The sequence below is a fragment of the Sardina pilchardus genome, chromosome 9 (genome assembly GCF_963854185.1).
Source record: "Sardina pilchardus chromosome 9, fSarPil1.1, whole genome shotgun sequence".
Taxonomy (NCBI): Eukaryota; Metazoa; Chordata; class Actinopteri; order Clupeiformes; family Clupeidae; genus Sardina; species Sardina pilchardus.
In genome coordinates, this window is record NC_085002.1 from 16,249,025 (window position 1) to 16,264,024 (window position 15,000).

Genomic DNA, 15,000 nt, shown 5'->3' on the forward strand with positions numbered 1-15,000 from the left:
TGTTTACACAGAATAGCATCAGTTATACACTCCGGGTCCCAGACATGTTGGCCATGAATAATTCATTATTGTTTGGGCGCTTCTTGAGTGGTGTTCTGTGTCTTTGTGTGTGCTTTGCTGATTGCTCTCTCTCTGTGTGTGTGTGTGTGTGTGTGTGTGTGTGTGTGTGTGTGTGTGTGTGTGTGTGTGTGTGTGTGTGTGTGTGTGTGTGTGTGTGTGTGTGTGTGTGTGTGTGTGTGTGTGTGTGTGTGTGTGTGTGTGTGTGTGTGTGTGTGTGTCTCTTTGTTGTGCAGGCTGAGGAAAATGTGGCAGAAGAGGAAGTGCACGGTGCAGAACTGCTATCTGACCATCGCTCATGGAACGGTGAGTTTGACTCTCAGGGCAGACAGCCTCAACCTGAGGAACCGTCCGCATTATGCACCTGTTTATATCGCTCATCCGCCAGGTGCTCTCTCTCTCTCTCCCTCTCTCTCTCTTTCTCTCTCTCTCTATCTAATCAAGGTTGCTTTGCTTTATTAGTATGATTGTAGGTAGTATGTTGCCAAAGCACAACATGTAACATGAAAAATTGAAAAAAAAAAACACACTATCTCTCTCTTTTGTACACATGCACACGTATGCATGTGCACACTCACAAATGCGGGCGCATACAGTATCTTTTTTGTAAATTTTAAAGCTAATGGGAATCTGTGTTTTTCCCCCTTTGGATTCTAAATGCCAGGGATTCTATGGGGTGTTTTACCCATAGTGTAGTCAAGCTTGCTGAGTGGACCCCTTATCTCACATCCATACAATGCAATAGGCCCGATGACACTGTCAAAAATGTTGCACCAGATGTTAATTGGAATTTGTATGTTATTAAAATTCCTTTTGATAGCATAGAGAGTTCTGCAAGGTTTCTCTTTTGGCATATTCACTGCAAGGGCAAAGCTTCCTGAGGCACTGAGTTTCAGGTCTACAGTAGGTAATTGTTACATTATGAATGCTCTAGAGCGGTGTTACCTAGAGTGAAAAGTTGTCTGGTTGCCTGGGATCTGGCTTTCTTTGGGAAGATTACAATCTTGGTTTTTGCCAAATTAACTGTCAAGGCCCAATTCTGGCAGAAGTTCCCTGGCAGATCCAGCTATAGCCCTTGTTTGGAGGGCGAGAGCAGCACCAGACCACCTGCAAAGAGCAGGAATTTAACTTCCGTATTGTTTAAGGGGGTTCCAGGAGCTGTAGATTGTAGAAATTACACCGCTAACTCATTAATGTAGATATTGAACAATTCTCACAGCTCATTTGTTGTCCATATACATGGATTTGATTAGATCATATATTTTACCCCTATACTCCACTTTGTAAAGTTTTGTAAAATAATCCATCATGCTAATTGAGTAAAATGCTTTCCTAAAATCAACGAAACAAATGAAGATTTTACTTTTGTTTGCTTGACTAACATGTTTGTTGATTTAGGGTGTGTAGGATGTAAAAGTGGTACGATGTTTTGGTAAGAAGCAAATGACCTTACCCAAGACATTGTGTTCGGTAACACAAAGGTTTAGAATACAGCAGAGATCCTTCCCCAGGTTACTGTTCACACAGATGCCTCATAGTTATTGAGGTTGAATCTGTCTCCACTCTTAAAAATAGGGGATACAAGCCCCCTGCTCCAGACCTCAGGAAAGCAGCTGGCTTGAAAGAAGCTCAGGGGTGCTGTTTCAGCATTTCAGTCCTGATGCTGTCAGGTCCACATGCTTTTTTTGGTGTTAGTTTATGGTGTGTGTGTGTGTGTTAATTTCTCCTGGGTGATTTCATAGTCAAGTGGGTTTTGACTGTCTTTTATTATTTTTTCATCGGAGTGTAACTGTTTTGTAATGACTTGTTGGCCAATTGTACGGTTATTGGATGGGATTTTGTTGTGAAGGTTTTCAAAGTAATTCCTCCATGTTTCTCCATCTTTCAGAGGTGTGTTTTGGTGTTTTCCCAACTGATTCGGGCTTATTGAGGTTTCAATTTCTTCTAGGGTGTGATTATAGTGTGTTTGTTTTTTCTTTTGAATTATATATTCTTTAAGTTTTCTGCATTCGTTTTCTCTCATTTCTGAGTTGTGTGGTTGGCAGAGTTTTTGGTTGGACACTTTTCTGAGGTTTTTCATCATTAGTTCACAGTCCTTGTCAAACCATTTTTCTTTGTGGGTTTTGTTTGTGGGTTTAGGATTACCCCTCAAGAGATTTGCTTTGAGGGCAATCCTGTGATATAGTTCATTTGTTTGATTTATTGCTGTGATTACATCTGCCTGATTTGATGTGAATCTCGTTACTAAAAAGTTTTTAGTAAGATTGTTAATTTCGACTGAGTTAGCTGCATTGATGAATTCAGACACACTGTCAGATGTACAATTACAGTGTAGGACAGATTGAGTTTTAGAAGTTGTTTGGTGTCTATAATTTTTATTTCCTGAGTTCTTTTCAGAAATATATTCACCTGGCAATGGTCTTAAAGTGGTAACTGTGGTCTCTCTCTCTTCTCTCTCTCTCTCTCTCTCATTCACTCACTTCTCCTCTTTCTCTCTTTCTGTTTCAATGTTGTATGAAAATTACCCTTCAAAATGTGCACCACAGGCCATCCATCTAACGCAGAGGAGCATTATTAATGCATGATACAATAACGTAGGACCCATCTTACTTGTTAGATGGCTTCATGTAATGAATCGCAGGAATAAACATCATCAATAATTCAGCGCGTTTAACCCCACATGACCCTCCCTTATATTGCATTAACCTGCAGACCAAACACTTCCCAGACCTCTTGGTTGAATAGCATCAGGGATGTTTCTCAGGGGACTTCCAGTGGAACTCGTCCGACCCGTAGTAGCACAGTAATGACTAGATTGTACTTGTACTTGGTTAACTTATTTCAAATATGCACTATTGGAACTATTGGGGAATTCAGATGAAAGCAAGGTGCAATATGTCTAAAATATTGCCACAAATAGTATATATTAGCAATATATTTTGAAATATTGTTACCACGAGATGAGAAAAGAGCCATGCGTGTGGCATTTGAGTTGGTAATCACGCTAGGCCACTTTATTGCACTCCGTGTAGGCTTACTCCATGAGAGTAACTGACGAATTCATGAATAAAACTGATGAATAAAAGGTCACACACCTGGATTTAGCTATATTTAACTATTTGAACTATTAAACTAATAGGTAAGTGCTATGATCTGTGGTTGCTGCAGTTCGGTTGGGTCTAGGTTCAGCAACGTTATGTGCCCAAAGAATGAGGTTAGATGACTACCTGAATACACTGCATGACCAGGTTATTCCATCAATGGATTTTTTCTTCCCTGCATGCATGGACATATTCCAAGTTGATAATGCCAGGATTCATTAGCAAAAAGGTCAGAAGCAAAGGGCCTCTTTGGTTGCATCCTTCAGCGCTTCACCTAAGCCAGCCTCTTCAACCTTATCACTGAACATAAAAAAGAGATGGAGAATTGGACTTTCAAAATACTGTAGAGCGGTGAATCGCCTCCCCCTCCCCTCTGAGTCACGGTTGCCAGCTAGCTGCAGCAGGAACGTAGGCTGCTAGCTTTCAATGGCAAGTGTTTTCCTCAGCATAAAAACAGAGAAACGAACTCTGATAATGCATTGCTAACGTTAGCAATGACTACTAGATGCTTTTATTTCCCAAACAATTCCTTAGTCTACCTTTTCAATTCAATTACCCACCTCCTCCATATGGCCAACATACTTTGCACGAACTTGCATAATTTGTTCAACTGTCATGAATAGGCTATTAGTCCGGGAGCCAAATGCCATAATTTAGGTGAACCTGGCTTTGTCGGTTAAAGTTTTTTTTTTTGCAGAATCTAGTAGACTAGGGGTACCTCTTTAAGATTTAAGAGGGTGCCCGGTGATATCCCTTGGGCAATTTCATATATTAAGCCTTTCTTGTCCAATGTGTTGACTATAAGGCGGATATACTACAGGTGAATAGGGTAAAAAAATTAACAAGCAGATATCACTATGAAACTTCACCAGTTGATTACTTAGATCAATATGAAAAATAAATGTATTACAAGTTTTCTGAAATGTAATGTTTGAATATGCAAATTAGGTATGATGTAATTAAATATGCGCTGATTTGCATAAACGTAAAAAGATCAAATCTGAACATTGGACAAAGCCAGCTTAAATTTTTTTCTTTTCATTTTGTTGACATAAGAGATGAAAAGTATTTTAGAGAGGGAATTATAGATATCTCATTTAGTTATTCAGTAAATCAGAAAATACTATACCAGCCTTTAAAAAATCCATTTTCGCCATGTTTTTTGGAATAAAATGTCATGCAAATCAGGCTAAGAATCATATATCAACAAACCCCTCTGCAAAATCCTTCTAAACATGGTTAGGTATAAGACTGAAAAGTTTGGTGTATGTAGATGCTTGTGAAGTGGAGATTTTGTTCTTCGAGTGAGAGAAGAAACTCATCCATATCCGCCTTATATTCAACACATTGGACAAGAAAGGCTTCATATACAAAATTGCCCAAGGGATATCACCGGGCACCCTCTTAAATCTTAAAGAGGTACACCTACTCTACTAGATTCAGCAAAAAAAAAAACTTTAACCAACAAAACCAGGTCTGACCTGGGTTGGTTGCAACCTGACCCCATGGCTTAGTGACTGGTCTGGTCTGCCAAAAGCTCACGAGAACCTTAAAGGAACACTTCACTTTTGTCGGTTAAAGTTTTTTTTTTTTGCTGAATCTAGTAGAGTAGGTGTACCTCTTTAAGATTTAAGAGGGTGCCCGGTTATGGAGTTTCGTTTGTGCCAAAATGTTCAAACAATACTTTTTCTAATTCAAACAAAAATCAATTAATCAAAATACCAAATACAAAATCTAAACAAAAAAAATAAAGTCGAAAAAAAAAATCTAAACTCGCAAACAAATTATTTGTGTAGTTGCAAAAAAAACTGTTTGAATAACTTGTCTTTTGGTTTACAATAACAACAATCATTTGCAGCGACATCATTCGTTTGTTTGCTCCTGGCTTTTTCAGTTTCGATTCTGGCTCTCGCGTTTGCGCTGCCTGTTTCTTTGCTTGCGATTCTGGCACAAACTTCACATGTGGGTGGGTGTCTGTGGGGTGCATTCCTATTGGCTGATGCGTTTTGACTGACAGCTTTACTATGGATTCAAGCGCAAGAGCTACCCACCTCCCCCCCAGGTAGTGGTGCAACGCTCTTTTTGGCCACTATGTACAGGTATATGCGATGTGGCGCTATTGAGCACAGTATGTCAACCGCCATATGAAGAAGAAGAAGATATTGACCACAGTAAGTAGTTCCGTGGAGCTAGCTACACCAAAGCCATCGATGGGCTACACGCGTTATGGACTCAAAACAATGGGTTTTCCTCACTACTCATTAACCCAAGGTAAGAAGTGTAATCTAATTTGTTATGGGTCTAAGTTTCACGTTTATGTGGGATGTTATGGCGTAGTTGTTACAATACTGACGCTGGTTTTAAGGTATCAGATGGCTATCTTAGCATCGTAGGTTTGTCCACATACAAACGAGGCTTTTGATGAAATGTCGCACTACAGTAGCCTAAATTATGAATTCATACCATGTATTTATTTGTTCAGAAGTATATTGTTAATGTCCTCGCGTTATATAAGCGTATGTGTCCGATTATGTCATGAAATATCGCTATGTTGTCAACGGTAGTCTAGCATAGTATGAGCGCGATGGTGCGATCTATCTGTGGTCAGTTCATCAATGGCCCTGGCGATCTCTGGAGGTCCACTCTTTGTGAACGTTTGGAGACCACAGACATAGTGTAACCTTAGTTAGAGTATTGGTTCATTTGCCTGAGAAAGACCCAAGGGTCGAAACGTTACTTTTTGTAAACATGGGAGCTCAAGCAGTGTTGCCAACGTTACCTTCTTCTGTTACATCTCCCCAGGAAATGTTATTAAGCACTGTGACCAGCTCTGTCTTTTGATTAGTACATGTAATTTGTCTTTTGCTTGTGCTTGTGTGTTTGTGCAGAACAACTCATCGTGATGGAGCACCTGTACTCCCTGATACAGCAGGATCTGAGGGGATTCCTCAGACAGGACGCAGATGTGGATTGACAACATCCTGCAGTTTAACTTTATTAGAATAAGTGTTGTTTTGAATAAAGAACAATAAAATTGTACTACTTACTACATACTATATGTTAACCTGACTCACCACTTGAATTTCGTTCCACCTAGCTCCTCACATTCATCTGGAACTACTCCATTGGAAATGTATTTCAGAAGGCAGGGCCTTGTCAAAACTCCTTTCATATGATTGGATAAACTAATTTATTGACATGCTACTACAACAGAGGTGGGCAAACTAAGGCCCAGGTAAGGGGCCACATGCGGCCCTCTGCTCTTTTTCATATGGCCCGCCATGAAGTCAAACACATAAAATTAAATGTGGCCTGTTGTTACATAAACCTGATATACATCCATCACACAGCATGGTTTCATAACTGATGTGCTATGTTTGTCAATACCATCATCAAACTGTACTTTTGGGAACTCTGACTGAATAAATTTTTTTGGAAGGTAACATCACTTTTTCATTGCTTAATTAATCATAGCATATAAGCTTACCATTCTTAACATCCAACTACTTGGTAACTTTCTAATGTAGCTTGGCATTTTCTGCCTCTCGGATGCGCGCGCAGCCAGTATAGTTGGTAAACGAGAAACCTATGTATATCAACAACAACAGCAATATCAATATCAACAGTCACAACAGTGTCCACGTCCACTGGGTGTGCAAGGGACCAGGCAGAGTCAGCTTGTCATGTGCGGAGTATAGCTGCATTTTTTGGTTTGTAAAGGACACAGCAGGAGAAGGGTGAGCTGGGTTTGTGGCGGCTGGAAGTCTGCAGGTGTGCAACGGACCGGGCAGAGCCAGCCGGGTGTGTGAGGGAGAGAGCAGCGTCTGTTGGGAGAGTGAAAGCCACAGATTTCAGAGCCACCCTGAGGGGCTGGGCAAAGCCTGCTGTGTGTGTTAGAGACACAACAGGGTCTGTTGGGTGTGTGAGGGATGGGGTACAGCGCATTGTGTATGTGAGGGACACAGCTAGGTCCATCGCCTGTGTGAGGGATGGGGTACAGCGCATTGTGTATGTGAGGGACACAGCTAGGTCCATCTGGTGTGTGAGGGATGGGGTACAGCGCATTGTGTATGTGAGGGACACAGCTAGGTCCATCGCCTGTGTGAGGGATGGGGTACAGCGCATTGTGTATGTGAGGGACACAGCTAGGTCCATCTGGTGTGTGAGGGATGGGGTACAGCGCATTGTGTATGTGAGGGACACAGCTAGGTCCATCTGGTGTGTGAGGGATGGGGTACAGCGCATTGTGTATGTGAGGGACACAGCTAGGTCCATCGGGTGTGCGAGGGGTGGGGCAGGGCAGGGCAGAGCCTGCAGGTACTGTGGAGCAGAGTCTCTCAGGTATGTGAGGCACACAATAGGATCCACCAGGTGTGTGAAAGACGCAGCGGACTCTGTCTGGTGTGTGGTGCTGTGCTGCAGATGGAGAAGAGGCCGTCAGCTGTGCTGTGTTGTGCTGCAGATGAAACAGGGACCAATGGTTGTGATGGTAATGAAGCAGAGGTTGACCAAAGACTGTGGTGTGTATGGGACAGAGAAGAGGTCGGTTGACCAGGTCAAACTGCAGGATGTTGTCAATCCACATCTGCGTCCTGTCTGAGGAATCCCCTCAGATCCTGCTGTATCAGGGAGTACAGGTGCTCCATCACGATGAGTTGTTCTGCACAAACACACAAGCACAAGCAAAAGACATGAGACATGTACTAATCAAAAGACAGAGCTGGTCACAGTGCTTAATAACATTTCCTGGGGAGATGTAACAGAAGAAGGTAACGTTGGCAACACTGCTTGAGCTCCCATGTTTACAAAAAGTAACGTTTCGACCCTTGGGTCTTTCTCAGGCAAATGAACCAATACTCTAACTAAGGTTATACTATGTCTGTGGTCTCCAAACGTTCACAAAGAGTGGACCTCCAGAGATCGCCAGGGCCATTGATGAACTGACCACAGATAGATCGCACCATCGCGCTCATACTATGCTAGACTACCGTTGAAAACATAGCGATATTTCATGACATAATCGGACACATACGCTTATATAACGCGAGGACATTAACAATATACTTCTGAACAAATAAATACATGGTATGAATTCATAATTTAGGCTACTGTAGTGCGACATTTCATCAAAAGCCTCGTTTGTATGTGGACAAACCTACGATGCTAAGATAGCCATCTGATACCTTAAAACCAGCGTCAGTATTGTAACAACTACGCCATAACATCCCACATAAACGTGAAAATTAGACCCATAACAAATTAGATTACACTTCTTACCTTGGGTTAATGAGTAGTGAGGAAAACCCATTGTTTTGAGTCCATAACGCGTGTAGCCCATCGATGGCTTTGGTGTAGCTAGCTCCACGGAACTTACTGTGGTCAATATCTTCTTCTTCTTCATATGGCGGTTGACATACTGTGCTCAATAGCGCCACGTCGCATATACCTGTACATAGTGGCCAAAAAGAGCGTTGCACCACTACCTACTGGGGAGGGGGGGAGGTGGGTAGCTCTTGCGCTTGAATCCATAGTAAAGCTGTCAGTCAAAACGCATCAGCCAATAGGAATGCACCCCACAGACACCCACCCACATGTGAAGTTTGTGCCAGAATCGCAAGCAAAGAAACAGGCAGCGCAAACGCGAGAGCCAGAATCGAAACTGAAAAAGCCAGGAGCAAACAAACGAATGATGTCGCTGCAAATGACTGTTGTTATTGTAAACCAAAAGACAAGTTATTCAAACAGTTTTTTTTTGCAACTACACAAATAATTTGTTTGCGAGTTTAGATTTTTTTTTTCGACTTTATTTTTTTTGTTTAGATTTTGTATTTGGTATTTTGATTAATTGATTTTTGTTTGAATTTGAAAAAGTATTGTTTGAACTTTTTGGCACAAACGAAACTCCATAACCCCATGGCTTAGTGACTGGTCTGGTCTGCCAAAAGCTCACGAGAACCTTAAAGGAACACTTCACTTTTGTCGGTTAAAGTTTTTTTTTTTTGCTGAATCTAGTAGAGTAGGTGTACCTCTTTAAGATTTAAGAGGGTGCCCGGTTATGGAGTTTCGTTTGTGCCAAAATGTTCAAACAATACTTTTTCTAATTCAAACAAAAATCAATTAATCAAAATACCAAATACAAAATCTAAACAAAAAAAATAAAGTCGAAAAAAAAAATCTAAACTCGCAAACAAATTATTTGTGTAGTTGCAAAAAAAACTGTTTGAATAACTTGTCTTTTGGTTTACAATAACAACAATCATTTGCAGCGACATCATTCGTTTGTTTGCTCCTGGCTTTTTCAGTTTCGATTCTGGCTCTCGCGTTTGCGCTGCCTGTTTCTTTGCTTGCGATTCTGGCACAAACTTCACATGTGGGTGGGTGTCTGTGGGGTGCATTCCTATTGGCTGATGCGTTTTGACTGACAGCTTTACTATGGATTCAAGCACCCACCCCCCCTCCCCTCCCCAATAGGTAGTGGTGCAACGCTCTTTTTGGCCACTATGTACAGGTATATGCGATGTGGCGCTATTGAGCACAGTATGTCAACCGCCATATGAAGAAGAAGAAGATATTGACCACAGTAAGTTCCGTGGAGCTAGCTACACCAAAGCCATCGATGGGCTACACGCGTTATGGACTCAAAACAATGGGTTTTCCTCACTACTCATTAATCCAAGGTAAGAAGTGTAATCTAATTTGTTATGGGTCTAATTTTCACGTTTATGTGGGATGTTATGGCGTAGTTGTTACAATACTGACGCTGGTTTTAAGGTATCAGATGGCTATCTTAGCATCGTAGGTTTGTCCACATCCAAACGAGGCTTTTGATGAAATGTCGCACTACAGTAGCCTAAATTATGAATTCATACCATGTATTTATTTGTTCAGAAGTATATTGTTAATGTCCTCGCGTTATATAAGCGTATGTGTCCGATTATGTCATGAAATATCGCTATGTTGTCAACGGTAGTCTAGCATAGTATGAGCGCGATGGTGCGATCTATCTGTGGTCAGTTCATCAATGGCCCTGGCGATCTCTGGAGGTCCACTCTTTGTGAACGTTTGGAGACCACAGACATAGTGTAACCTTAGTTAGAGTATTGGTTCATTTCTTTGCCTGAGAAAGACCCAAGGGTCGAAACGTTACTTTTTGTAAACATGGGAGCTCAAGCAGTGTTGCCAACGTTACCTTCTTCTGTTACATCTCCCCAGGAAATGTTATTAAGCACTGTGACCAGCTCTGTCTTTTGATTAGTACATGTCTCATGTCTTTTGCTTGTGCTTGTGTGCTTGTGCAGAACAACTCATCGTGATGGAGCACCTGTACTCCCTGATACAGCAGGATCTGAGGGGATTCCTCAGACAGGACGCAGATGTGGATTGACAACATCCTGCAGTTTGACCTGTTCAACCGACCTCTTCTCTGTCCCATACACACCACACAGTCTTTGGTCAACCTCTGCTTCATTGCCATCACAACCATCGGTCCCTGTTTCATCTGCAGCACAACACAGCACAGCTGACGGCCTCTTCTCCATCTGCAGCACAGCACCACACACCAGACAGAGTCCGCTGCGTCTTTCACACACCTGGTGGATCCTATTGTGTGCCTCACATACCTGAGAGACTCTGCTCCACAGTACCTGCAGGCTCTGCCCTGCCCCACCCCTCGCACACCCGATGGACCTAGCTGTGTCCCTCACATACACAATGCGCTGTACCCCATCCCTCACACACCCGATGGATCTAGCTGTGTCCCTCACATACACAATGCGCTGTACCCCATCCCTCACACACCCAACAGATCCTGTTGTGTCTCTAACACACAGAGCAGGCTTTGCCCAGCCCCTCAGGGTGGCTCTGAAATCTGTGGCTTTCACACTCCCAACAGACGCTGCTCTCTCCCTCACACACCCGGCTGGCTCTGCCCGGTCCGTTGCACACCTGCAGACTTCCAGCCGCCACAAACCCAGCTCACCCTTCTCCTGCTGTGTCCTTTACAAACCAAAAAACACAGCTATGCTCCGCACATGACTAGCTGACTCTGCCTGGTCCCTTGCACACCCAGTGGACGTGGACACTGTTGTGACTGTTGATATTGCTGTTATTGTTGATATACATAGGTTTCTCGTTTACCAACTATACTGGCTGCGCGCGCATCCGAGAGGCAGAAAATGCCAAGCTACATTAGAAAGTTACCAAGTAGTTGGATGTTAAGAATGGTAAGCTTATATGCTATGATTAATTAAGCAATGAAAAAGTGATGTTACCTTCCAAAAAAATGTATTTATTCAGTCAGAGTTCCCAAAAGTACAGCTTGATGATGGTATTGACAAACATACTGGGAAGGCAGAGCGCCGAAACGCGTCTGTGTGAATAAATGGTGATTGCTTATGCATAGTGCGGCCTGTTCTCTTGTTTTCATTGACAAACATAGCACATCAGTTATGAAACCATGCTGTGTGATGGATGTATATCAGGTTTATGTAACAACAGGCCACATTTAATTTTATGTGTTTGACTTCATGGCGGGCCACATGAAACAGAGCAGAGGGCCGCATGTGGCCCCTGGGCCTTAGTTTGCCCACCCCTGTTGTAGTAGCATGTCAATAAATTAGTTTATCCAATCATATGAAAGGTGTTTTGACAAGGCCCTGCCTTCTGAAATACATTTCCAATGGAGTAGTTCCAGATGAATGTGAGGAGCTAGGTGGAACGAAATTCAAGTGGTGAGTCAGGTTAACATACAGTAAGTAGTAAGTAGTACAATCTTATTGTTCTTTATTCAAAACAACACTTATTCTAATAAAGTTAAACTGCAGGATGTTGTCAATCCACATCTGCGTCCTGTCTGAGGAATCCCCTCAGATCCTGCTGTATCAGGGAGTACAGGTGCTCCATCACGATGAGTTGTTCTGCACAAACACACAAGCACAAGCAAAAGACAAATTACATGTACTAATCAAAAGACAGAGCTGGTCACAGTGCTTAATAACATTTCCTGGGGAGATGTAACAGAAGAAGGTAACGTTGGCAACACTGCTTGAGCTCCCATGTTTACAAAAAGTAACGTTTCGACCCTTGGGTCTTTCTCAGGCAAATGAACCAATACTCTAACTAAGGTTATACTATGTCTGTGGTCTCCAAACGTTCACAAAGAGTGGACCTCCAGAGATCGCCAGGGCCATTGATGAACTGACCACAGATAGATCGCACCATCGCGCTCATACTATGCTAGACTACCGTTGACAACATAGCGATATTTCATGACATAATCGGACACATACGCTTATATAACGCGAGGACATTAACAATATACTTCTGAACAAATAAATACATGGTATGAATTCATAATTTAGGCTACTGTAGTGCGACATTTCATCAAAAGCCTCGTTTGGATGTGGACAAACCTACGATGCTAAGATAGCCATCTGATACCTTAAAACCAGCGTCAGTATTGTAACAACTACGCCATAACATCCCACATAAACGTGAAAATTAGACCCATAACAAATTAGATGACACTTCTTACCTTGGATTAATGAGTAGTGAGGAAAACCCATTGTTTTGAGTCCATAACGCGTGTAGCCCATCGATGGCTTTGGTGTAGCTAGCTCCACGGAACTTACTGTGGTCAATATCTTCTTCTTCTTCATATGGCGGTTGACATACTGTGCTCAATAGCGCCACATCGCATATACCTGTACATAGTGGCCAAAAAGAGCACTGCACCACTACCTACTGGGGAGGGGAGGCGGGGGTGGGTAGCTCTTGCGCTTGAATCTGTCAGTCAAAACACATCAGCCAATAGGAATGCACCCCACAGACACCCACCCATATGTGAAGTTTGTGCCAGAATCGCAAGCAAAGAAACAGGCAGCGCAAACGCGAGAGCCAGAATCGAAACTGAAAAAGCCAGGAGCAAACAAACGAATGATGTCGCTGCAAATGATTGTTGTTATTGTAAACCAAAAGACAAGTTATTCAAACAGTTTTTTTTTTGCAACTACACAAATAATTTGTTTGCGAGTTTAGATTTTTTTGCGAGTTTAGATTTTTTTTTTTCGACTTTATTTTTTTTGTTTAGATTTTGTATTTGGTATTTTGATTAATTGATTTTTGTTTGAATCAGAAAAAGTATTGTTTGAACATTTTGGCACAAACGAAACTCCATACCCGGTGATATCCCTTGGGCAATTTCGTATATGAAGCCTTTCTTGTCCAATGTGTTGAATATAAGGCGGATATGGATGAGTTTCCTCTCACTCGGAGAACAAAATCTCCACTTCACAAGCATCTACATACACCAAACTTTTCAGTCTTATACCTAACCATGTTTAGAAGGATTTTGCAGAGGGGTTTGTTGATATATTATTCTTAGCCTGATTTACATGACATTTTATTCCAAAAAACATGGCGAAAATGGATTTTTTAAAGGCTGGTATAGTATTTTCTGATTTACTGAATAACTAAATGAGATATCCATAATTCCCTCTCTAAAATACTTTTCATCTCTTATGTCAACAAAATGAAAAGAAAAAAATTGAAACTGGCTTTACCCAATGTTCAGATTTGATCTTTTTACGTTTATGCAAATCAGCGCATATTTAATTACATCATACCTAATTTGCATATTCAAACATTAAATTTCAGAAAACTTGTAATACATTTATTTTTCATATTGATCTAAGTAATCAACTGGTGAAGTTTCATAGTGATATCTGCTTGTTAATTTTTTTACCCTATTCACCTGTAGTATATCCGCCTTATAGTCAACACATTGGACAAGAAAGGCTTAATATACGAAATTGCCCAAGGGATATCACCGGGCACCCTCTTAAATCTTAAAGAGGTACCCCTAGTCTACTAGATTCTGCAAAAAAAAAAACTTTAACCGACAAAGCCAGGTCTGACCCCATGGCTCCCTGACTATATTTCAAATGTCCATATTTACAGTAGGCTAGCCGACAAGTAAGTTAGCCAAACTGATGAATCTTTACCTGTCCAGGAGCAAATTAACAACACTGACGTCTGTCTTCAAATTCTTCTCCGTTTTCAGCCGTCTCAATCTCCTAAATCCTTGTTTTATTTAGATGTATTTCGGATTCATAACAAGGTCTTTTAGGTTCCATAACGTTAGACATTTTTTATCCAACACGTTTGTAGCTGCAGCTGTCTATGGTGGTAACTAGCATAGCTGGCAACCCGGATGGCGAAATACTACTGACTTCGTGATTCGTAGATAAGTGTAGGGTGGCGCATCAAACCAAAACACAACATAACAACATCAACATCAGTTGAGGGCTGCAACTTCACTTTTAAATGAAAATATCTTGGCCGTACTACTGTTGTCAGTGATATAAGTATTTGAAATTAGCATGATTTCTAAATGTCTAGTGACATATCAGGGCCATTTTATGATTAATTGAAATACATTTCCTACATACGGCTCCTTTAAGTAAAGTGGAGCAAGAAACAAACCTGTCTAGGCCTTATGATATGAAAAGTATCAATTTATTTGTCAAGGTCATCTAGATGGTAACAATTTATTGAAAACACATAATGGAGATGCAAAAAAAAAATGAATGAATGAATGAATGCTCACTTGATTGCTGGGAAACTTGGTGGGAAACTTGATCTGTATTACAAACAAAGATAGCCTACCAATGAAACCTTCATGGCTGGTTTCAGAATGAAAGACAAAAATGTGAATTTCTCCTGTGCTCTCTCTTCACTGGAGACAATTTCAGTAGTTTTTGGCACTTTATACTATGCAACTGGAATTGAACTAGAGTTTAAGATTAACCACTCTACAAACAGATTCTACAAACTTCAAACAGGG

General features: G+C 41.4%; 1 protein-coding gene and 1 long non-coding RNA gene across 3 annotated transcripts in view; both read left to right on the forward strand.

Moving 5' to 3' along the window:
* unm_sa1614 (un-named sa1614) overlaps window positions 1-15,000 on the forward strand; it is a 71,558-nt gene that overhangs the window by 26,762 nt on the left and 29,796 nt on the right. For both annotated transcript variants that reach the window (XM_062546000.1, XM_062546001.1), the window contains one exon: window positions 294-363. In XM_062546000.1, the coding sequence (XP_062401984.1) occupies window positions 294-363 (70 nt within the window). The remainder of the gene's footprint in view (window positions 1-293; window positions 364-15,000) is intronic.
* Window positions 4,907-6,197, forward strand: LOC134092491 (uncharacterized). The gene is made up of 2 exons (XR_009940240.1): window positions 4,907-5,429; window positions 6,047-6,197. It is a non-coding gene; the product is annotated as an uncharacterized LOC134092491 (long non-coding RNA).